The 22,870-nt window shown below is 45.8% G+C and overlaps 1 protein-coding gene across 1 annotated transcript in view; it reads right to left on the bottom strand.

Annotated features, from left to right (window-relative positions):
* DDAH1 (dimethylarginine dimethylaminohydrolase 1) overlaps nt 1–22,006 on the bottom strand; it is a 59,787-nt gene extending 37,781 nt beyond the window's left edge. Inside the window, exon 1 of the mRNA XM_065657684.1 lies at nt 21,701–22,006. Within this exon, the coding sequence (XP_065513756.1) occupies nt 21,701–22,006 (306 nt within the window). The remainder of the gene's footprint in view (nt 1–21,700) is intronic.
* Nucleotides 22,007–22,870: the final 864 nt, after the last annotated feature.

Raw genomic sequence — 22,870 nt, 5'->3', positions numbered from 1 at the left:
CAGATCGGGCTCAGACCCAAGGCGATGGAAAGCTGCAGTGTGCTAAACCTGTTTACCATTTCAGCAACGCACCCTGGCAGCCACACACTGCCCCAGCCACCAGCAGCCTGGGGATCCCACCCACTGCAGGCAGGAGCCTCTCTTGCTCCAGCAACCTCCAGCAGCCCTTTTCCAGGTAAAGCAGATAGGCTTGGCTAAATAAGCAGCTTTCTTTGGCATGGAAGAGCAGGGCATCTGAGTTGGCTGGCAGACTTCGCCTCCGAAAAGAGGGTTGTGGTCAGGGAAAGGAATTTGAGCACGTTGAGCTCCACGTTGTCTTCAATACTAGGATAGTCACAAGTTTCTGCTTGCATGGGCTGATGACCCTTCAAAGCAAAACAAAGGCAGCAGGGGAGGTGCAGCAAGTGTCGGGAAGACACACTGAACACAAAAATACCATAGCTGAGAGTTTCTGTAAAGGCACAAAGACAAAAATTAGGCAGGTAAAGAGAGGAGCAGGTACAAAGCAGAAGGTGCTTATACATTTATTGCTTTTGTAAAGAGAAGCTTCCCATTGATACCACTCTCAATAGACAGACCAGAGCTTAGGGATTTTTTCCATCTATTTCCATAAGGATTAGATCAAAGGGCTGAAAAGAATGTGAGCAGCGGGGCTCTAAGGAGCTGGGGCACAGGCACCTTGGTCGGGGAGGGAGCCACAGGCAGGAAGGAGATCCAGCATTTGACTTCAATCAACCAGCAACATGTACCACCAGCATCATCACATACCACCAGCTAAAAAAAAAAAAAAAAAGCACAGTTATATCTAGAAACAAAATACACCAGGGACTGATTTTGCCTCTGCTCCAAGCAGGCTATCCTGTGCCTGGATGGAGGCAGATGGGATGTCACTTTTTCCATCCCTGGGTTGCTTTGCTGCTGCTCTTTTGGGAGTCCTGCTACCGCCCCAGCCGCAGCATGCGTGCAGTGGTATTTCTGCTTTGCGGAACTCGATGTTACTCGATGGCTTACGTGAATCCCCACGCTGTACGAGGCAGGAGAGCAGAATTCCCTCACTCCCTGTTTTACCCTATAAGGGCATTTGATGATGGTGCTGCAAAGCTGTACCTTTGCACAGATTTTCTGCAGCTGCTGCAGCATGGCAAAGCCAAACCCAAGTTTGGATTCTTGTGTGTTGTGATAATCAGCTGGGGTTCGGAAAATCCTCCAAAAAATCTAGTGTTCTGGCAACTTAACAAGGCTTCTGAAAAAATAACAGTTTAACATCTGGAACAAAAATACTCTGAGGAAGTCCAAGACCAACACAGCATTTTCCCCCCAAAACTGTTACTGTACAGCACTTCCTTGTCCCCAGCTCAGTGAAAATGGAACATTTGCATCAAGATGCTGAAACATTTTATTGGAAATCATCCAGGAAGGTAGAAAGATAAAGGGCTATTCATACACTTGAACATTTTTTTAAATTTTCTAGGTTTTGTTTATTTTTATTCCTGTCCCATGAATTTCCTCAGTCTTTTAATGCATCTTAATCTTCATCAATATTTAGCTCTCCAGGAGAAGTACTGCATACTTTGTTTTCCCATTTAACTTGAGGCGGGGCGGGGGGAGGGAAACATCTACGAGAAGAAAAAAAAACAGTTCTAAAGGAAATGATTTTTCCTTTTTCCACAAGATGTCCTGGAATAGAGTCAGGGAGAAAGATTAAAAAGAAAGGTGGGCAACAACAACACCATGCTATTTCAGAGAGTTAGCTAGGGTCATTATTTAGGACACTTCTTCCGGCCTCTGGATTCCAGTTTAAGACCTGCAGAAGATCAAGACCAAATGTATTTCTCAATGATGGACTTAATTCTCAACAGACATTACCACTAAGAGCAGGTCCCTGCAGTAACAAAAAAACTGCAGTATCGTTCACTATGAACAGGTAACCACACATAATTACATACACTATGTGTATATAAGGACATCTACGCTATGTATGAGAACCTTTCAGCTGAGGATAGGGATGCTTAGTGAACCTCTGCAAGCTAAGGGAGATCTCTCATAATTTTCAGTATTTCCTGCAATAGCAGTTTCCCATTGCACACGACAGGTCTGTAAGAAACTGCCTAGCACACAACAGAACCGATGTAACCCTGTGCTAGCAGAGATGCTCCGCAGGACACTACCTGGCTCATTGTATCACACTAGAGCCTCCAACAGAATACCACCATTTTTGTGCTTCCTTTGTCTCTTACAAAAATCTGTAAGTTCAGATCATGTCCTGCAAAGTCTCAGGTAACTAATTTTCCACCTGCCCACTCTGCCACGGAGCAGCACCCAGAGCAGCGCTTGTGCCCAGGACATCAGTGGTCTCCATGCCTATCTCAGTTAAAATGTACAGAGGATTAAGCTTTCCAACATGGTATTTTCAGTGTTGGCTATGAAATGCTGCATGCCTTTGCTTGGAAAAGAAAAAAAATTGCTATGTTTGGACAAGCTCATCCTCCACCTTCTATCGGTTACCAGGGCTCATGCTACGGCAAATTAGACCCCAAATACCAACTACCACAGCATAAAAACAGCGTGGAGCTCCCTGCACACTGTGGAAATACTGAGAAGAGAGGAGTCCTGACAGAGCCACCTGCAGAAGGCTCAGACTGCAGAACCAAGATGCAGTAATTGCATCTCTCCGTTCCTGCTTGCAGTTGAAATCTAGTCACATCAACAGACACTTGGCACGTAAACAATAGCTTCCAAGTGCTCTTACAGAAATTAATGAGTCCTTCCCACACCTCTGCAGCTCAGGAGGTTCATTGTCTGCTGTGGATGGACAGAAGATGGTGCATCTCTGCCCAGCTGCCTCAGCCAAGGGAAGCTGTGGGTGCTCCCGGGAGCTCCTTTGGGAGCAGGGGAGCTCCTGGCTCCCCACCAGGGCTGTGCCACCCTTGGGGTCCCGGCACACAGCATGGCAGTGCCAGGGCACAGCTCCCTGGTGGTACCGCTCTGCTTGAGCCAAGTTGGTAAGGGGGAGCCCGGCCACCAACCAGCGGGTGCAGTGGGTAGAGAACCAAAACACCTTCGAAGGCCAAGGAACTGAATGAGCAAGGGCCACAAAACTCATGCTGGAAAAGAACCTGCATGCAGCATTTTGTTGCTCTGAATATGGGAAACCCTACCCAACTAAGCAAAAATCAAACCTGAACAGACAAGAAGAACTGGGACCAGAAAAAAAGTGTTGGTTTTCAGTAGGCTCCTTGCTCAACAGCAGGTCTGACCAGCGACGTGAGTCTTTCTGATGGTTTATTTGTTCATTTAAGATTTTCCCTCTGCCATTGGAGCAAACAAGATCAACAGGCACTTCAGAAAGAGTACAAGCAAACTTTTTAAATGCAGCCTGGAATTTTTTCCAGGCTCATGAGATTTGTACTGAAATGCCCCTCTCCATGTAAGTTGTTCCTCTTCTCAAACAAAAATTCGAAACACAAATAAGATACATCAAATCTCTCATTTCAAGAAAAAAAAAAAAACACCCACAACTAAACCCCAAAAACCCAACACACAGCTCTTTATCCCTGCCTTGAAGCAGAAGTTGGATCTACAGCTTAATAGCGTGTGTAGATGCTCCAGCGACATCGCTGCACCATTTGGAGGAATCACAGAAGCATATCTCCATCCAGTGCAGAGCCCACCACCACCAAGGACCCTGGCACAAAAGTTTTCCATGGGTCTTCACAAGTGCTTGTTATTGAACCGCTACTTGAGAAACCACTCTTCTCCCCATACACACATACAGTTGTGGTACATGGACAAAAACAAAGCCAAGCAGTTAGGGTATGGCCAGTGCTCCTGTCTCAAACACAGTGCATCATGTTATGGATTTCCATTCTGTCTTCTGGGTTGCTGTTTCTTCATTCTCTAATGAGACCCATATAACTGCAAACCATACCAGTTTTGCAAAAGGTTGCAAGTGTCCACCCTCTATCTTTTGTGCTGTCTACACTAAACCTTCTTATTGGGCAGCAGAGGACAGCGAGAGTCCATCCTTCTACCCACAGGCAGGATAAGTGCATCCCACAGATGCACACCTGCCTGCTCTCCAGGACTGGGAAGTCCCCAGACACCCACACAACCCATTGCAACACTTCACTATCCCTCCTGTTTTCCCATGGTATGGAACCTGTATCTTGCTCACTGCAGTTTAATCCCACAACGTTTTACCCTATTTGCTGTAGCTAATCCCTCTCTTTCAGCAGCTGGCTGCCCAGGGGACACTTCTGTATTTTTTACTGTTACACTATACAGAACGTACTGAATCTTTAATTAAACAGGCTTTGATGAAGAAAGTAATTCAAATTAGGCTTCATCAGCAAGACAAAACCTCAGCCATCTTTCCCATAGGATATAATGAAGTACAGTTTAAAATACCTGGAATCCAATTTTAGCACTGCAGAACAGCAGTTCACAAAACCAGCAGTTGTTAGGTAAGCAGGGAACAGCTGAAAGAGGAAATATCTCCAAGATCTTAAACAAGCAGGCATGTTTTAAGCCATGTAGGTTTTATGGCAAATCCTTCATAAACTAGGCACTTCTAACAATCTAGCAGGCTTAATGAAACTAGTAGCAAGAGTGCAACTGGTTTCACAGGGGTTGCCATTAGAGCATCCAATGTATTACAGAAAAACGGTGTGAGCACCCTGAAAAAGGCACCTCTGGAAAGCTTATTGTAGCTCCATGGAACGGAGTAAATAAAGCACATACCATCAGCACATCCTCAACATGCTTCTTGTCTCTATAGGATGAGAGCAACACTGGGAGCTTCTCTCATTTAATCTGCACAAGAGGATTCATGCGCTCGGTGCTGAGTGACTCTTCACATTGACTTCAGTTGGAATAAGCTACCCTGAATTTCAGAAGAAAAAAGGACTAACAGAAAGTTAATGAGGTACAAACCAGGTTATGAATGGACCAAAGAAAAACTCTCCTAAAGCTATTTCCTGCCCTGCTGTGATTGAATACATGCCTTTTAAGGCCTCACCTTATGCCCTCTCCTTTCTTTAGGCAATGCTTTATTGTACCGAGACTCTCCACTTTTTTTTAATCAGTTTCCATTATGTTCTTTCCCTTTAAAGTTTCCCACTGTTACAGCTCCACCAGGAGCAATAATGCTGAAAACAGCAGCAGAGACTGGCTACAGCCTTTTAAATAGTCTTGAAATGGAGCCAAGGTGGAATAAGTCTACTGGACAGGGGAGTTAAAGCACCAGGGCTGTTGCTGCAGCGCCTGCAGCCCTGCTCCTGCCAAGGCAGCTCCGCACAGGACAACATGGAAAGTTTTAGAGCAGAGTCTAGCCTAGGGTAAGAAAAACTCCTGATCTGCAAGTTTTTAAAAGGATGTTATGAACCAGAAGGCTGGATTTGGCCCCCTTCAAATGAGATTCAGACCAGCTCTGGCAGAGGACCATATGAGTACAATGAGTTTTCTCTATTTCTTACTCCATTAGAAGAAGGAAGGTGCTGCAAGTTTGCTTCATGTGTTCACTCTGTGCTGTTTTGTTCAAAACAGAAAAACACCACCCCCCCACACACATACTCTGCTATCACTTCTAATGAACCATTTTACCCACCTTCAAATATTTTACTCTCAACCACATTCCCACCTCACCAGCTCACACTCAAGACAAGCAAGTGGCAAGGCTTGGAGATGGCTGGCAATCTCATGAGACGGGCTCTCGCAAGAATTTCCTGCTTCTGGTTCAGCCAGACATACTGCAACAGCAGACACTCTCGCAGTATTTTGGCACCTCCACTCCTTGTTCAGGCCAAGACCCAGGAATGCAAGTGAAAAAAACCACTTTTTAATTTTTAGAATTTTAAAATAACTCTGCTCTTCCCTCTGCTGCTGTGGGTGTCTGGTTGGCTTCCACACTAAAAGACTGCTTCCACCATGATTATCTGAATTTGGAAACTACAGTGCTGAAGGTATCACCAAAAAATTTGCTTCCCAGCTGCTTGGTAAGACACCATCACAGTAGGGTGCCAGTGCAATGTACTCCAGAGAAGCAAGTGTTATTGAAAGAACAAATAACTGACCCCCCAAGCACACCCAGTTCAGTTTTCCATAAGTCCTGAGGCAATTCCAGCAAGCATTTCTATCAAGATGACCTAGCTGCTGAAAACTCTTCATAGGAGTCTCAGGCAAGAATGAGAGATCTTTCATGCATTTCCTAAAAGTGCAACTCGTGATGGACTAAGGAAGCCAGAGTTTCCATGTTTTCTGGTCTCTTCCATGGAACTACCATGCAAGCCTGCACTACATCTGGACAAGGCCACTTCTCAGTGTGACCAATGTCTCACAGTAAATACTTCAGGTACTTGTAGGCTGCTACAGCTCACACCCATACTTGAGTGAGCATCTGTCTGAGCATCACTGCTGAGTCAATACAATTCCCACTGACAGATCAGTTTGGCAAAAAGCCTTGCAGGAAATTCAGAATTTGGGCCACATCCAGACACGCTCATACAAAACCCCTCTCCTCACGCCAGGTCTCATCTCATAGGAGAGCCTGAATATATGCCCCTGCTGCTGGCATGAAGTAAGGACCATGCTGGACACTGTGGAGGCTCCTGGCTCCTTTCAAGAGGAGTGATCATCAGATCTTTTTCCAGTTGTTCACTGGAAACGCAGCTTCCTACAACCTGTGCTGATACAAGCAGCAGTCATAGCTTAAGGTACTCTCAAACACACCTTTCCCACCTCCTGCATGCAATGGCATGCTCCTCTGCCTCACGCTTAGCTTTTTTGCAGCACCAAAAGCAGGTGATGTGGAGGCAAGGACACCTTTTGTGAAAAATAAAAACCTCACGCCTATCACATAGCAGCTCAAATTTTAAGGGCGAGTTTAGAAATGGAAGCCCAAACTTCCCCATTCAAGTACCTATAGCTGGGTTGGGCTCCTAAACCATGTGCAGGCTCAGGAGGAAAGAGCCTGCCTTTCAGACACCACACTTGTACTTCCCATTTCGGGCTTTGGCCAGGGGTCAGAGGACACATACCATGGTGCAAGCAGTTATTCAGGCATGTTAAAATACTTTAAAAATATTCTGCTGCTGATCTCATCTACAGAAGTCGTCACCTACACTGGCATCTGTGCAGGGCTGGTGGTAGTGTCTTGTACCAGACAGGGTACATGTGACAACAAAGACTGGTGTCAACAGCAGCCAACTCCTCATCCTCAGCTCCTCTGGAGCACCTTCCCAAAAAGCTAAATGAGCACACGTATTTTCTACTAGGTATAAAGTGGCAAACCTACAGAAAACCTCATTAGTAGAGCAGTCAACACATATGGGAGGAATGTGACATGCTTTATGCATCAGTGAAGCGACAGCTTTCTCAGCCCTGGAGAAGCATGCAGAAAGCAAAGCACAAAGATTGAGCATTCTTCAAAGATCCATGCTCCACATGGATTTAGCTTGTTTTTAAAACTCATTGCAGGATATATTTAATATTGCTATATGCTGTATTTAGTGCTACTATGCATGCAAATTCTATTGTGCTATTAACCACACACTTTCATGGGCACCACAGCACAGTCTGAAATCTCCTAGTCAATATTTAAGGCTAAGAAGCACTTTAAAGCTAAAGCTATATCATCTTGACAAATGTTACATTGTGTCAGACTTTCCAGTATTGAGAAACATGATCATGAGATCAGCTCAGAGAGATGGTAAGTAAGCAGACACAGGGCAGGAAAGAGTTTAAGTGCTTTAAGCTAAGACGACTGATTACAGGTTCTGAGTTAAGCACTGGCAACTTACTGGATTGAGCCTCAGCTACTTATAGACTTGCGTCACAGGCACAAGCCTTAAAGTTAAAAGAAGTCCATCTCCTTGAATCCTAATATGCGCATATGCACTGTAATTGCCTGTCTTTATCCTTTCACTCCTTCCTGGACTGAAACCATCAGTTAGATCTACATTCAGCTCCAGCACACTCCTCCCAGCTCCACATCCCACCAGCCTCAGAACAGGCAGCCAGCTCTTGCACTTCTCCCACGGACACCTCGTGGCTATTTCCCATACTGGGTGCCTCCTGCCAGTACCAAGGCTGCAGTCCATTCCATGCATTTAAGTATTTAACACGACTGTCAATGTGTGCTTTGTAAGGCTAATAAACTTTAAATGGGTTTTCAGTACTTTTCATACCACTCTCAAGGCGTCCAGTTTGCTACCAGCACAGCACTTCATGGCAGATGTAGGCATGCAGTGAATCTGCTTTCAGGAATGCAAAACAGGGTACTATTTTTAGACATGGCCTCAGGATTTATATAAACCTGAATAAGACCTTACACACTGTTTTATTAGTAGCCCTTTGTTTACATTCCATCCTGGAGAAATACAAACCTGTTTCTTAAAAAGTATTGGGAATGCTGCTGCACGTTGGAGGGCTGGCAGACATTTAGGAGCTCCTGTTAGGCTTCTGGTTGTGTGCAGAAATCTTGTAAAGAGGGTAAGGAAACTAAGCAAAGTGGAAACTAGGTTAAAATCGGAGAAGCCTGGTGCAGAATTACAAGCAGTGCCTTTAGTCCTCAAGATGAAGTGCGGACAGAGCACATTTCAAATGCACAAAAGCTTTTGGCAGTTTCTGGTGGCTGCTAACATCTGTGCCAAGGTTCCCCTAAGGGTGGAGAAATGAGAAAGATAAATCCATGCTCAGGAAATATCAAAGCCAGCACATGAAACAAAGCCCCAGAGAGACAGGACACACTTGCAGTTAGTGGAGGGGGCAGTCACAGGGGAATTTTCCCCACTGGTACCACAAACCTGGCTGCCTTTGTCAGAGTCCAGATGGCAGTTGCCCTTCTTTGTATTGGTTTCACCTTCCCTGGCATCTACTTTTGCTGCTGTCCAGTCATCCTGCATGGCCAGGACATGGTGCCACAGCAATCCAGGCTGCAAGGGAGCCATGGCTCCAGCTGCTGGGTCAGGCAAACCCATTGGGAGTGTTACCACAGCCAAGTGACCTGCACCAAGGCTCAAGAGCCCTTCTTCCCTGCCCAGCAAGCTGTAACACACACGGGTCCCAGCTCTCACAGCCCATTTGATCAGGGCGTCGCTGATTCCATGGGTCCACACCAGGCTTCCATGCAAAGGGCTGACAGCTGGGAGGACTTTTGGAAACACAGCCACAGAAGAGTCCTTACCATCCAGCCCCAGCCACATCAGTTCCAGTCCTGCTCCTGTAAAAGCTCTCCAGCCAGCCCTGCACCATGCATGGTTGGTTTGATGTTCTGTCAGAAATGGCTTTCAGGCTGCTCGTGGCATTATCTCAGATAATAAGATGGATGCCACTCCTGGCAGCCTGCCATTCATCAAACCCACCTAGAATTGGCTCCCACTTCTGCTGTTTGCAGGCATAAAAAGACCAGCAGTTTTGCTCTCCAATTTTTTAGTGACACCATTAGCTGCGAAGAAGGGGTATAAGGGCAGAAAAGAGCAGCACCTTTTTCCAAAAGCCCCCTTGCACTCTGAGAATTAACAACTATTTCCTATCATCAGTGCTGGTATTTTCAGGCTCACCTGGTCTATATCAGGCTGTTCAGGAAAAGCCTGTCCATCATCTCCATAGCACAAACTGGCAGGTTATCAGCTGCCAATAACTGTCCCACAACACCACAGACCCCAGGGCCCACAGGAGATTGTCCTCCACCAGCACCTTTCTGCAAAGGCTCTTCTAGGACACTCTCTTCCATAACATTAAGCCTGGCTCTCAATATATCAAACTTCTGTATGCCAAGTATTCAAGTATTCACTGCTATGCCCTTCTAAGAATCATTTTGCAAAGCTTGGATGGCAATATGTTTTCACAGCTGATGTGGAAAATGTAGAAACAACATTTCCCAATGAGAAATCTCTGCTTTACAAAGTGTGCACTGTTTCTTAGGGTTAATCTGACTTGCTAAGAGGGGGAAAAAATCCTTTTATACTGTTGACATAAAAATATCTGTCTTAATGGTGGACTATCTGTTCTAGGATGGATGTACTGAAGAAGGGAAAAAAAATAAATCAACATCTGACCTCAGAGCACCCATTTCTGGTGCTAGGGATGGCCCATCTTATGCCATTGGACACCCTGATTGAGCCTGAATGCAGGTTCCCCTTTCCTGGTGGGATAGAAACAACAGCAAGGTCTCTGCAAGGTTAAGACAGGGCAACTGCCTCCAAACAGCAGCCACTCATAATGAATCTGCTAAACAGCTATCAGTATTACAGCTTATTCATAATACATGAACAGCTTAAGTGGGTTACAGGGACCTGTATATCCAACTCCAACAGCCACCGGTGCTGGCAGCTTTGGGAAAGAATAACAGAAAGAGGACAAGTACAGAGTGCTGCTGTCTCCAGTGTATTTTCCCCAGATTATTGTAAAAGGCAGTGTACATATTTCCAAAGCCAGATATTGCATCTAGATCAAAGTGTTAAACAGCTATTGATGGATGTCTTTATCATTAGTTGACAACCAGCTGTACTTTTGGCCCCTGCAACATCCTGGCAATGAATCTGGCGGTTCAGTTGTGCATTGCATGACAAGGTACTTCCTCCTGCTTCAATTTGCTGCCTGGGTATTTCTCTGAATGTCATTAATTTTCATACTAGCATTCACAGTTAGTTTGCTCTGTACCATTTGAGATATTGTAGAGCTCTCCTATTTCTCCCCTCCCCTGCCCAAAACAGATAAATGCCTTCAGCTCAAAGTTAATTAGTGTCACTTCATACAGAAGCAGTCCTACACTGCAGCAAGGTCTTATCCATCCCTACCTTTTCTGCTTACACTGTGTTTCCAGAGTGGGTAACCACAAGCTCATATAACATTTCAGGTCCAGATGAATAATCAATTTAAGCCCAGTCAAAAACACAGCCTTTCAGCAATACTCAAGGTATATAGCATTTAAAAGAGTTTTGGAAATGCTCATTTAGAAGGGACTGTTCTAACCCAAAAACAGTTCAGTTCAGTCAAAGGCATCAGGAATTATTGGACAAAGATCAGTAAGGCCAACAGCAGAGTAGTATCTGCCTGATTTCTTCTGAAAACTACACTAATCCCAATTGTTCTTTGCACACATTTTAAGCTGCTGCAGCCAGGAGGAATGTGGAAAAGGGTCTATCACAGCCTTGTGCTGCCTCCTCCTCCAACACCCTCTACTCCAGGAAAGCACCTCATTTGGAAGTTTCTGAATACACATGGCTACAGGAATCACTCCTTGAAAAAAAAAAACAACACACACCAAAACAGGCAAACTTGTATATGACTTCAGTGTTTACCAGAAAAATAGATCACCCAATTCATATCCTCCATCAGTATCTATGGTTTCTGCCCGTTTATTTGCCTCTCAGCAGCACTGCTCACCTCAGCTCTTGCTACCACACTTCACAAGCACAGGCACTAGCATTCCCATCAGAGGCTTGTAACAGATACTGAGCCATGAACCAGTGCATTAAACTTCAGTGAATACCTAGTGGCTAGTAATAGCCACACCACCTCTCCTCTGTACAGCATTGGAAAAATATGAGATACTTGAGATCCATCACTTTTTCTGTTTTAAGCAGAGTGTTGATAGGTGCACTCAGCTATTTGGGGAGGTGAAATTCTCATGAGTGTGACCATCTCTACAACTGCTGGTCTGTGACTGAGGATATTGACCATGTTGAAGTGTAGAGCCATATGCACAAGCAGAATTCTTATTCTGTAAGATCACTCTTTCTGTGAGGTATGGGATTCAGCTTCCCCAACAACTCTTACATTAAGCCTCAGAAAAAAGAAAATTTAAAAAAAAAAAAATCACAACACTGCCAGTAGCATCCAATTATGTGGCAGTCTTGCTTCAGTTTGCTTCAGTGGCCAGCTGGGACTGAGCTGAGACAGACAATTTCATCTTGCCAAAGAACTTTGGTTGATATCCAAAGACAAACATGGATAGCCAGTCCCTTTGCTATTAACATACATAAACCTTCCAGAAACAAATTATCACAATTTTTTTTAAAGATAGTGCCAAATACTGAATCTCTACTGAAAGAAAAATGAGTTCTGCAAGTCTTGAACAAGCTATTTTTGAAATAATTGTTTGGTTTTGCTATTGACTCAAAATAGCAGAAAAATAGCACATTACAGTATAGTCAGCTAACTTGTATGTGATCAGTGGCCTTGGGTGAATGTGAGGCCTGACTTGGGTACATCACCGCCATAAAGTATTTCATTTAATTTTTCCCTGAAAGAAAAATTCCTAATACTGCTACAAAAGACACAGCAAGAATAGGTACTGTCACCTGATGCTGTGGGTACATCATTTATCTTCACCCAAGAACTGTGACTGCCCAGATCTGATACCAAGAATGAAGCTCTCTTACACCATAGACTTCATTGATTAGAGATATGCTCCTGTAAAAACAACAAAAAAATTGTGTGCACATGGTTTTTTTGTTTGGTTGGTTGGTTTTTTTAAGCAATTAATGATCAGTAATAACTGTCAGTAATTTCTTTCTTGGTAGGAATGCATTCTCTGCAAGCCTGCCATAAGCTATGACACAGAAGTACTGGGGTAACTTATGGGCAACGAAGACTCTTCTTTGGATAGCTGACATTCAATAATCAGGTCTGCGTTTTTGATCCAGCACTATTTCCTAGGAGACTTCTGGCAAAGACAAGAAATCCTCTGAAAGCTGAACAACACAGAAGCAGAGACTGTTTTCCTGGGCTAATCCGAGCTGCTAAACTCACAAAATACTATGAGTGGAATATTGCAAGGTAAAGCTTGTGGTCAGTTCCCCCAGCATCCTCGGTGGAGTCAGCTGTGTCTGCAGCTGAGGCAGAGCTCCTGTTCCAGAGTCACTGCAGAGAAACCAGCAAGAATAACCAGTAATATTGGTATAAATTAAAGTGCATATGTTTATTTTCATTGAAAAAGTCAGCGTTTAGACAAGTCATGCTTGCTGAAGAGTTGCATGTCCTGGTCACCTCACCAAGAGATACAACAGGAGGCAGTGACTTTTTTTTTTTTTTTTTACGGACACAGCTGACCTTTTTGATCAAATGTGGTTTTGAGAGAAACAGTAACAAACCAGAGTTCTTGTCTCTGCCACATTTATGTTTCCACATCAGAAGTGTGTGTTACAATTAACCAGCCTGTCACCTGCCAGAGCTGAGGTTTGTGTTCTTCAATTAGCATCAAGGGAATCACACTGATTTTATATGCAGCATTAGGAGTTTTGTGTAAAATGATCAGGACCCTAGAACTGGAGGCAGCTTGGCAAAATGCAGCATTGGGGCAACAAGTGAGCACAATGAACTGGGCACCAGAATGTGGTAAGTACCTTCCTTACAAAGCCAACTGCCAGAGGGCCTGCGAAGAAACACAAACATTCAAAAGATAGTGGGAATAAAAGATTAAAGAATATCTGTTCCACTGCGTTATACATGTAGCTAGACAAATAATGTTGTTTAAAACCATGAGACATCTCTTCCTAAAGGACCATCTCTTCCTAAAGGACAATGAAGTGGTCATTGTACATCTCTTCAATATGAAAACTATATCAGCTAAAAGACTTGGCATCATGCTGCTCAGTGCCTTTGGTACAGCACGGGAAACCTCAACTGGAGACTTCACTCCTCATACCAGAGCATCTCAGAGGCCAACAGGCAGAAGCAGATGATGCAGGAGATTTTCTGCATCGCACACTCTGCTCTGCCACTCTCTGGAGATGCTGCCAGATCCCATGATGAGCAAGACAGCACTGCAGTCTACATACCAACCCTCTGTTTTGTAGAGTGTGTAAGGAGTCACAGGCTTGTATGGAGCATAGGATTAAAACCAAAAACTATCAAGCAACCCACACTGAGGATGTTATGAACCCACCTTTGAAACTCAAAACCAAAATTCTAGCAGTGACTGTGGTAAACTGGTTTTTACAATGCTTTTCAGTGAGGCAGTTACCAAAGAAAAAGATTTATTAATAGTTTCAATTTGAAAGTCTGGCCAAAAATCTCTTGCCGAAGGAGCAGAGTATCTCCGAGCCATATGTATAGTCAGAGCAGCAAAAAAGGCTCTTTTCAGTTTGAGGAAATGCTTATGGTTATTTGGAACCTTTAACCACTTAGCATTTGCACTGAACCATAAGTTCACCAAGGGCTATTTATCACAGCTAAAGGAACAGTGATTAACAAGGTACAAAAGCCGACATCAGGCTTGCACAATAATCATTGTCCACAGGGGATTAAAAAAAACCAAACACACAAAAAAACCAGGCATTTAATTCAGGTTCTACCTTTTTTTAATCTGCCGGTCAGCAACCTGGGTATTCCTGAGAAACCTGACATTGCAATTTAATAACGAGGTCTAAATATTGCCTCTGCTAGAAAAGCATGAAACCCAAGTTGGTCCTAGACTGTCCTTTAAGATTGTTTTACAGTTCTATAGATAGAAACCAATTACAATGAATACAGTCCACTTATATTGATGTGACTAGAAGCTACTTCCTAACATTTTCATTAAATCTGTGATCACAGAAGCAAAATTGAAAATGAAAAAATACAGTTCTTGGCATAGGCAATTCATCCAAAGTGTCAGCTCTATTAATGTAGGGTCAGAGCTATGTTAGCAGCCATGAACATCCCTTCTCATGCCTACTGATACTACCATTACATAGGCTCCTGATACAGGTCTACCTGATACTGTCCAAAGGATTGTTTTTTAAACTTCCCAATACTGTTTAAGAGCAAACTTAAGTACTGTTTAAGAACCTTTTCTCCTCTAGTATGTGCTTTTCAGTTCATTTGTATGCTAATACAGAAACATCAAAAATGAAAGCTAATGAAATATATTAAAGAAAACACTGATGCATATTCTGACAAGAGTTACTTCATTCCCTTCTGTACACTATGATGGGCATTATCGGTTTGCTCCTCGAGAAAGCCTCCCAGTAACATGTGCTTTGTGGAAGACCATTACATTGGTTCTGCCAATTATATGCTCTGCAAAACACAACCCAAATCTATGTTAAAGCTTGGGTATACATTTCATCTGGAGTCTGACGGTACTTCAACTTGCTTTCAATATAACTGCACATAACACACTTGCATGCTTTGCATGCTTTCCCTCTGATTTTGAGCAAAGGCAGTAAAAAGGACACACTAAAGGAGCCTGTATATGGCTTGGTGTAGAATGGGAAGGGTATTCAAGGAAAAACAAAATTCACAAGAGTGGAAAGGTACCTAGTGCCATTCTTAATTTTTTAATCAACCTTCAGGTAAAACTTTTGCCCACATTTACTCACTTCTGCTTATAACACTAAACAAAGACACAGTGGTAACCTCTGTGCTTTCTAGGCAGAATACAAAAGTTAGTCTGTGACACCAAGTGTAAAGCACAATAAGGACATGCAAAGAAGTCAGTGCAAATGTACAAGACCTCCACAATTCGTTGTGACAGTTTAAAGAACTATGAATTATTTAAAAATGGTAATAAAATGTTTAATCTCTTGCTTCTCTAGTGATCAGCAAGTGCTAATCCTCCATGGAAATGAGACAGATCTTAGCTAGTTGTGCAGAGAGATGCTGATTGGAATGATCAGTCAGCAAATACACAGGTCCTTTTGTACTAGCATGTGCTATAAAATAAAATGAAAACCCTATGACATAATTAAGCTCAGGAGCTAGCAGAGCCTTGAATCTGTTTCTCCTGAGCCTAGCTTTTCTATTACTTTGTAACAGACACCATTATCCTGCAGAACTGCCTCAGTCTACAGAGGGAGTGGAGAAAGTGTTCAGCATTCAGCCATAGCTAAGTAGCATTACTGTAATCTATGCAAAACATACATAACTTACTAAACCCTTTTGCCTTTTCTCAGAAGCCTCCACCTCAGAAGCTGCAGCTGAGGCTACAGCCCAGCACAGGACACAAGCTCTAGTTCGTACGTGGCTGCACAGCCTTGCAGAAGCTGTACGGGGTGGGAAGGAGGTGGCAGCAGAGCAGGCAAGTGGGTCAGCAGGTCACCTGGCCCAGCAGGGCTGGAAGCTCTGCAGAAGCACCGCTGTGGGCAAAGCTCTGCCACCCAGCAAGCAGATTCAGGAAGATGTACCCAGAGATGCTCAAAAGGCAACTAGGAGACCTCTCCAATGCTTGCAGAGAGGAATGGGATTGGACATACTCCTCTGCTGCTCATCCCCTGTGCTTACTGCTGAAGGACTGTCTGTCCTCCTATACCACAGAAATGCAGCCCCAGAAGTTGTCCCCAGTAGGTCTTGAGGGCTGGGGAATAAGAAAACTCGTGTGGAAGTTTCTTCTTGAGAACCAAGGAAAGAAGCATAGGGATCTCTTCTACGGCAGCTTCTGAAGCTTTCCCAGCACCAGCTATTCTCCCTTCCCTATACAGCAGCTGAGAAGAGGCCAGCTCACTGTGGGTGCATTTTGCTGAGCTTTTGGGTTTCCATCTGTCTGCATAACTACAGAAATGGTGGAAATGCTGTTTTGTGCTATCCCAAGCACATTAAGACAACTTAGGCAGTAAAAGCAACGTGCTGATGAGGGCTCTTGTCAGCAACTAACCCTGTTGTGTTCAGAAGGTGACGTGAAGAGTTTATACTACAGGAACAAACAACTGAGAACATACTGCTGGAACAAAAGGTGCTGGAACTGGCAACCTGATCAGTGATCAGAACATTTCCATTGCAGTTACTCAACTTGAACATCAAGTGCACTGGTGGCTGCACACAGATAAACAACACACCAGCTTATCCGCATTAGCTATCTACCTCCGGCTTACTTCAAAAGCCTTTACCTTTCTGATAAACCCAAAACACCCCAGAAACTATGAATTTTAAAGTAAGTTCAGAAGTTGATAAGACAGAAACATAATACCATTAAATAAGTCTGACTCTTGCAAACAAAGCATTAAATGCATGAATTATTTTTCTACTTTACTAAAAAAATACTGGGCTTTTTCCCAGTACTGACTGAACATGACCAAATTTAGTTCAACCCTTTGTTCAACCCTTTTTTGTCCCTACAATAACTTGGAGCAAGAACAGACATAACCCCAGATTTTATTTTGTTTTGTTCCATACAAACAACCAGTAAAGAAACCAATGGGGCTAGAAGGGTAAGCAAAAGTACCTATAAAGCCTGAAAGCTCGATGAATGCTATTACAAACTTCAGCAGAAATTTGCCTGCTGCATACAGCGTTACAGTAATTGATGACAAGCCTTCTTAATAAGGAGTCTAGTCAGTGAAAGAACATGCTGCACCAGTTATTAAATATTGCATTATAGGTTCTCAGTAGCACAAAACAGGAGATGGAGACAGTGCTGCTCAGTTCACACATCTGGCATACAGTTTATCAGGAGGCACAATGCACCTGAAACAGTGCTGCTCCAGCTGCATCTTCAGCCAGGCTGCTGGCTTTGGGATGCCCCTTGGCAGCCCCCTGTGCTTTTCAGCTTCCACTGGTCTGATCAGGCTTCAGAGCCTGACCTGCCACACACCTCCTGGCAGGTTTCCTGCACACAAGCTCCTGCTCTATTACTTCTTTGCAGAATTGGTACCCTACAACCCTATGTCCCTTACCCTCCACTGCTCCTGCCCACTCAGTACAGAAGTCTGTTAAACATTTAAGAGATCAGCAAGACAAGGCTGGCCGAGTCCTGCCTTACAGGGAGGCACAGGTCAGGAGTGCACGCTCAGGAGTTGGGCTTTACCTTAACTGGGTTAAGCCAAGCATACACCAACTGTACTGCTAAAATATTCATAGGTTTGCACTTAAGTTACATAAAAAGAATAAGAGATTGCACTTTGAGAAACTGGTGCTGTACGTAAACTGGATCCACTCTTTTTTTTCTCTGTCACCCATTTGACCATACGAGTGACAATGCACTAGACAGCCTTGGTTCACTTCCATACCAGGCTGACCGAGCCAGCTGAGGTAGGAGTACAGTCTTTCAGAAGCAGCATGAAAAAACTGGTTACGAAGGGCTTCATCCCTTTGATTTTCTAGCAGTGGATCCGTCAGACCAGGAACCATTCAGGTTCAATGATTTCTGCTGTCTCAACAGTGAAGATTTCATGGCAGTTCAACTGACAAATGCCAGACTCCATGTGTCCTAACATACAACAGGTTTCATGCTCACAGAATAACTCAGGTTGGAAAGGATCTCAGGAGGTTTCCAGGCCAACCTTCCACTCAAGGCAAGGCCAGCTATGAAAACAGGCCAGGTTGCTCAGGGCTTTATCCAGCTGGGTCTTGAAAACTTCCAAGGATGATGACTGCATGGTTTCTTTAGGGCCTTGTTCCACCGCTTGGCTATCCCCGCTGAAAAGCCTTCTCCTCAAATTCCATTAAAACCTCCTACTTCAGTCTATGTCTGTTGCCTCTTGCCTTCCTGTCACACAACTGAACAGCCTGGCTCCATGTTCTTGACAAGGTGCAATTTCAGTGTGCCAAGTAGAGTGTGCAATCACTTCCATCAGTCTACTGGTTCTGCTCTTGTTCATACAGCCCAGGGTCCTGTTGGACTTCTTTACTGCAGGGATACACTGCTGGCTCACGGCCACTGTGATGCCCACGAGACCTCCCCATGGGTTTTCTGCAGAACTGTCTCCCAGCCACCCAGTCCCACCCAGGGATCCTTCCTTCCCTGGGGCAGGACTCTGCATTTGTCCTTGTTCAACTCCATAAGGTCCCCATGGGTCAGCTGGTGGGGACCCTCTGAACAGCAACCCAGACCTCATGGGTATTGCCTCTCACCCTTGCCACCCTCACCCCAGTTTGAGGCTGTTCACAGCTTGATACACATGCTCCCATCTCCTCCAGGTCACCAACAAAGACATTTAACAGGGCAGATGCTAGGACAGACTGCACAGCAACTTCACTTGCCACCAGCCTCCAGGAATTATCTCAATGGGGAATTCAGAGACTGAACACAAACCTAAGAAAAGCCCTTGGGAGGCTGCTGACAGCCACCTCCAGGGTGAACAGGAGGGTCAGGAGCAGGCGCTGGGCTCCCTCAGCTCGGGGTGGCCACAGGCCAGGGAGAGGAGAAGGACCAGGAGCAGCCAGGCATCATCCCGCAGAAATGAGCATCTTCTCCCCTTCTCCGCAAAGCACTGCTGTAATGATGTATCCAGGAAGAAGAATTGTTGTAAATAATTAAGAGTTACATGTTCAGACAAGCACTACATTGCAGCGTTATGCATTGTTATAGCTTTAAGAGGAAGTTTGTTCAATTATTTTTCTTTTTTACTTCACAGAAATCTCAGGGAAGTGATCATTCCATCGTTCAAGAAAACTAATAAGGTTCAAATTATGCTTCAAAGCTTTTTTTCTCCTCTTGATTCATGACTCTGCCTGGACAAGTCACCCATGGAAAGAAGTAAATCTGTTTCGCTATTTCTAGTAAAAATTTACTATGTTCAGGCTTCACTTCCGAACACTTCTGAACTACTACTTCATGCAAAATATAGAGCTGATAAACAAGAAACCTGGTCTCAGTGCCAGAAGGCACGTGCCAAGCAAAAAAAAAAGCACAGAATATAAACATAATAAATTTTGCATTATTCTCAAACTGACAAACTGTAATTCAATGATAAATTGCTACCATATGCATAGCCTGCAGCACAATTCTTTTTAATTTCCATGAATGCTGGGAAATAACATCTAATTATGGTTTAAAACAATTTAACATGCTTAGGATTATGAAAGTAAATGCGACGTCTTGTGGTTTTTTTGTTAAAAGAAAAAAAGCTCTGCTTTACCTGACTTATACTTAGATCAGGCAGATACAACTAATTTGGTGCAGAGTTCGCTGGTTTTAACCCCAGGAAAGGGCTAATGTTGTCAGGTACTCGCACCCAACACCATTTTGTTGTCCAGCAAACCCACTCTCTCTGCCTCACACATCACTAGCTCTCCTCCATTACTCCTGCAACCTTGAGTTACATGTCTGTGTCAACTACCTTTGCTGAGCCAGAACAACTAGAGACACCAAAGAGGAGGAAGAAAAATTAATCTGCTTCTTTGTAGAGAATAAAAAGTCCCTCACATACTTCACTTCCTCATTTACCGCTTTTTAAACTTCCTTATGGTACCTCAAATGATATAGCAAATAGTTACAGCCACTCTCACATTCAGCTCTGCTGTCATATCTTGTCTCTTGTAATTCACTGTGCATTAGCACAATTTGAGACCTCAAAATGGAAAAAAAAATCATATTGAGCCAGAGCTGATTTCCCCCACACACACATTTGTGAATGTGCACAATTTCCCCTTTAGGAGAAATATCTCAGTTATTGAATTTGCACAAAGTGCAATAACAGATTTTTCTCCTAAAGGGGAAATTGTGCAAATGGCAATGGCAGTCACACAGCTACATACCAGTGAGTCATGGGAAGGACCCATGAAAGCTCACTTGGACTCTGGTTGAGAAACAGCTGCTTCTTAGAGCAGCATGTGGCAAACACACTCTACTCTGATGCTGTCACCCTTAAGAACATTCAGATGTGCTTCAAGGAGTAAATACATATGGGTTTGCACAAGAGAATTCATGTGTACAAGATCTGCACCCTATCTCAGACTGTTACTCTGTTGGACAAAATTCAAGCAAACATTGTTACTGCTAAAAGAAGGGCACTATATAAAAAATACCAAGTGGAGATGCCAATCCATTGCACTCAATGGCCAAGAGCAGCTACTGGTGTCCTACGGCCAGTGGCCCAGCCCCATCCCACAGGCACAATAGCACATGCTGGTGGATCACAAGATGAGCTATGGTGCCACAGAGAAGATGGGAACTGGAGGAAGGTTATGTTAAGAGATGCTTACAGGAAGGCAGGTTGCCAGTGTAGTAGTTTTGCAGCTTCAAACACAGCAAGGTTGGTTTAATTGACTACTCACAACTCATTGAGGAGATAACCGTGTGGCACTTCACTGCATGCACTGTCTGACGAACTAGTTTATGAATGAGTGAGTGCATAAAAAAGTCCAAAGAATAGCTAAAGTAAGGCTCCTGCAGCTGTGCATGCTTCACACTTCTCTCCAACAAGATGGCCTGTATCCCCTGCACATCCACGCACCTCTAGCCCACGGGCCCTGTTCAGGGAAGGCCACATCAGGTTCAAGGGCATTCAGGCCAATGCTGACTACACCAAATCAAACAACAGCTCTTGTGCACAGGCCAACTGGTACTATTACAGTAGGTATCAGTAATACACTGCCTGGAACAGAGCTTAAGTTGAACATATAACGAAAACAGGGTTTGGACTGAGCAGGATGGACACAAACCTGCACAACCGACTGGTGATCCATTCCGCTGGACCGAGACGGGCAAGGGGGCACAGAGCAGGACCCCGCACGCCCCAGAAAAGATGACTCATAGTTCACACCCTCCACTTGTCTCCAGGGGCCGGAGAACACCGCTCTCCGACCAGCCCCCAGCGCGGCCGGGCTCCGCGGCGCCGGGCAAGAGCCGCTCCCGCACCCGCCGCGCCGGTCCCCCCGAGGAGGGCTGCTGCTCCGCCAGCGAGCCCTGCCGCCGCCGCTGCGCCGCCGCCCCCACACCTCTCCCGCCGCGGGTCCGGGGCGGGCCCGGGGACACGCCCGACAGCGCGGCCGCCTCAGCCCACCTGCACGGCGCGGGCCGCGCTCCCCCCGGCCCGGGCCCTACCGCCCCGCACCGCACCTCCTTCCTGCGGCTGGGCGCGCCCGGGCGGGTGAGGAGCGCCGTCTCCTCGCAGACCACGGCCGCGTCCTCCACGAAGACGCAGTCGGGGAGGCTCTCATCGGCCGGCAGCTCCAGCACCTGCAGCCCCAGCTTGCCCCGCAGCACGCCCACGTACAGCTGGTGCTCCCGCTCGGCGCGGGCGAAGTCCACCTCGGGGCCCGCCGCGCTGCGCAGCGCCTGCCGGCACAGCGACTCGGGCAGCGCCCGCACCACGGCGTGCGTGCAGCGCCCGAAGGCGGCGGGGCCGCCGCCCAGCCCGGCCATGCTGCGCCGGGCTCGGAGGAAGGAGGGAGGGACAGGCAGCCGCGGCCGCCGCCGGCCCTGGCAGCTGATAAAGCGCCGCCCGCGGCCCGGCCGCGCCCCATTGGCTCCCCACCAAGCACATTTCCATGGGGCTGCCGCCAAGCGCGCTCCCATTGGCTGGCGGCGGCGGCCGAGCCACGCTATTGGTCGCCCCCCGCAGGGCGCCGCTTACCTGTGCGGCGGGCGGGAGCGGCGGCACCACCCGCTCAGCCCGAGGGCGGGGCCGAGCGCCTCGGGCACGGCGGCGCGGCCGCGGAGGGGCGGCGGGGCCGCGATGCTCCTGCTGGGAGGCCCGGGCGCTTGCCCCAGCGCTTGCTGCTGGGCAGGGCGTCGGGGCTGCCTTTGCTTGCCCTGGGGCTCCGGTGCCACAACGTGGCTTGAGGGGCAGCGTGCTTTCGCATAGTAGTTTTATGTAATCATGCATAAACACACAACGTAGTTGGAACACCTGTGTCTCCCGGCATTTTTAAACTCATTCAAGCTCAGCACGGGCAGGGGGATGGCTGTGCTCACCCCTCCTGCCCAAGAATGCATCAGGCTGGCTGCGTGCGTGCCCTCTGTGGCTGCCCGCTGCTTCCCTGGCAGCAGAGCAAGAGGCTGGGTGGTTTATCTGTGAATATCTCATTGCAAAGGCACTTCCAAATGCAAATCCAAAGGAAATAAACCCAGCCGCTTCCTAATCCTTCAGCATGGCTTTCTACAGAGCCACTCAGTGCCAGAGAATGTCCACCTTCTTCCACTCCTTTACAACGCCAAAGTTTCCACCTCTGTGGGGTAGAAGGGACACCAGCATTTTGCTCCACCTCTGCCTCAGGAACTGAAACA

This window comes from Caloenas nicobarica, chromosome Z, assembly GCF_036013445.1.
Source record: "Caloenas nicobarica isolate bCalNic1 chromosome Z, bCalNic1.hap1, whole genome shotgun sequence".
In the NCBI taxonomy this organism is placed as follows: Eukaryota; Metazoa; Chordata; class Aves; order Columbiformes; family Columbidae; genus Caloenas; species Caloenas nicobarica.
Note: the sequence above shows the minus strand (reverse complement) of the source record. Positions and strands in the feature narration are given on the sequence as shown.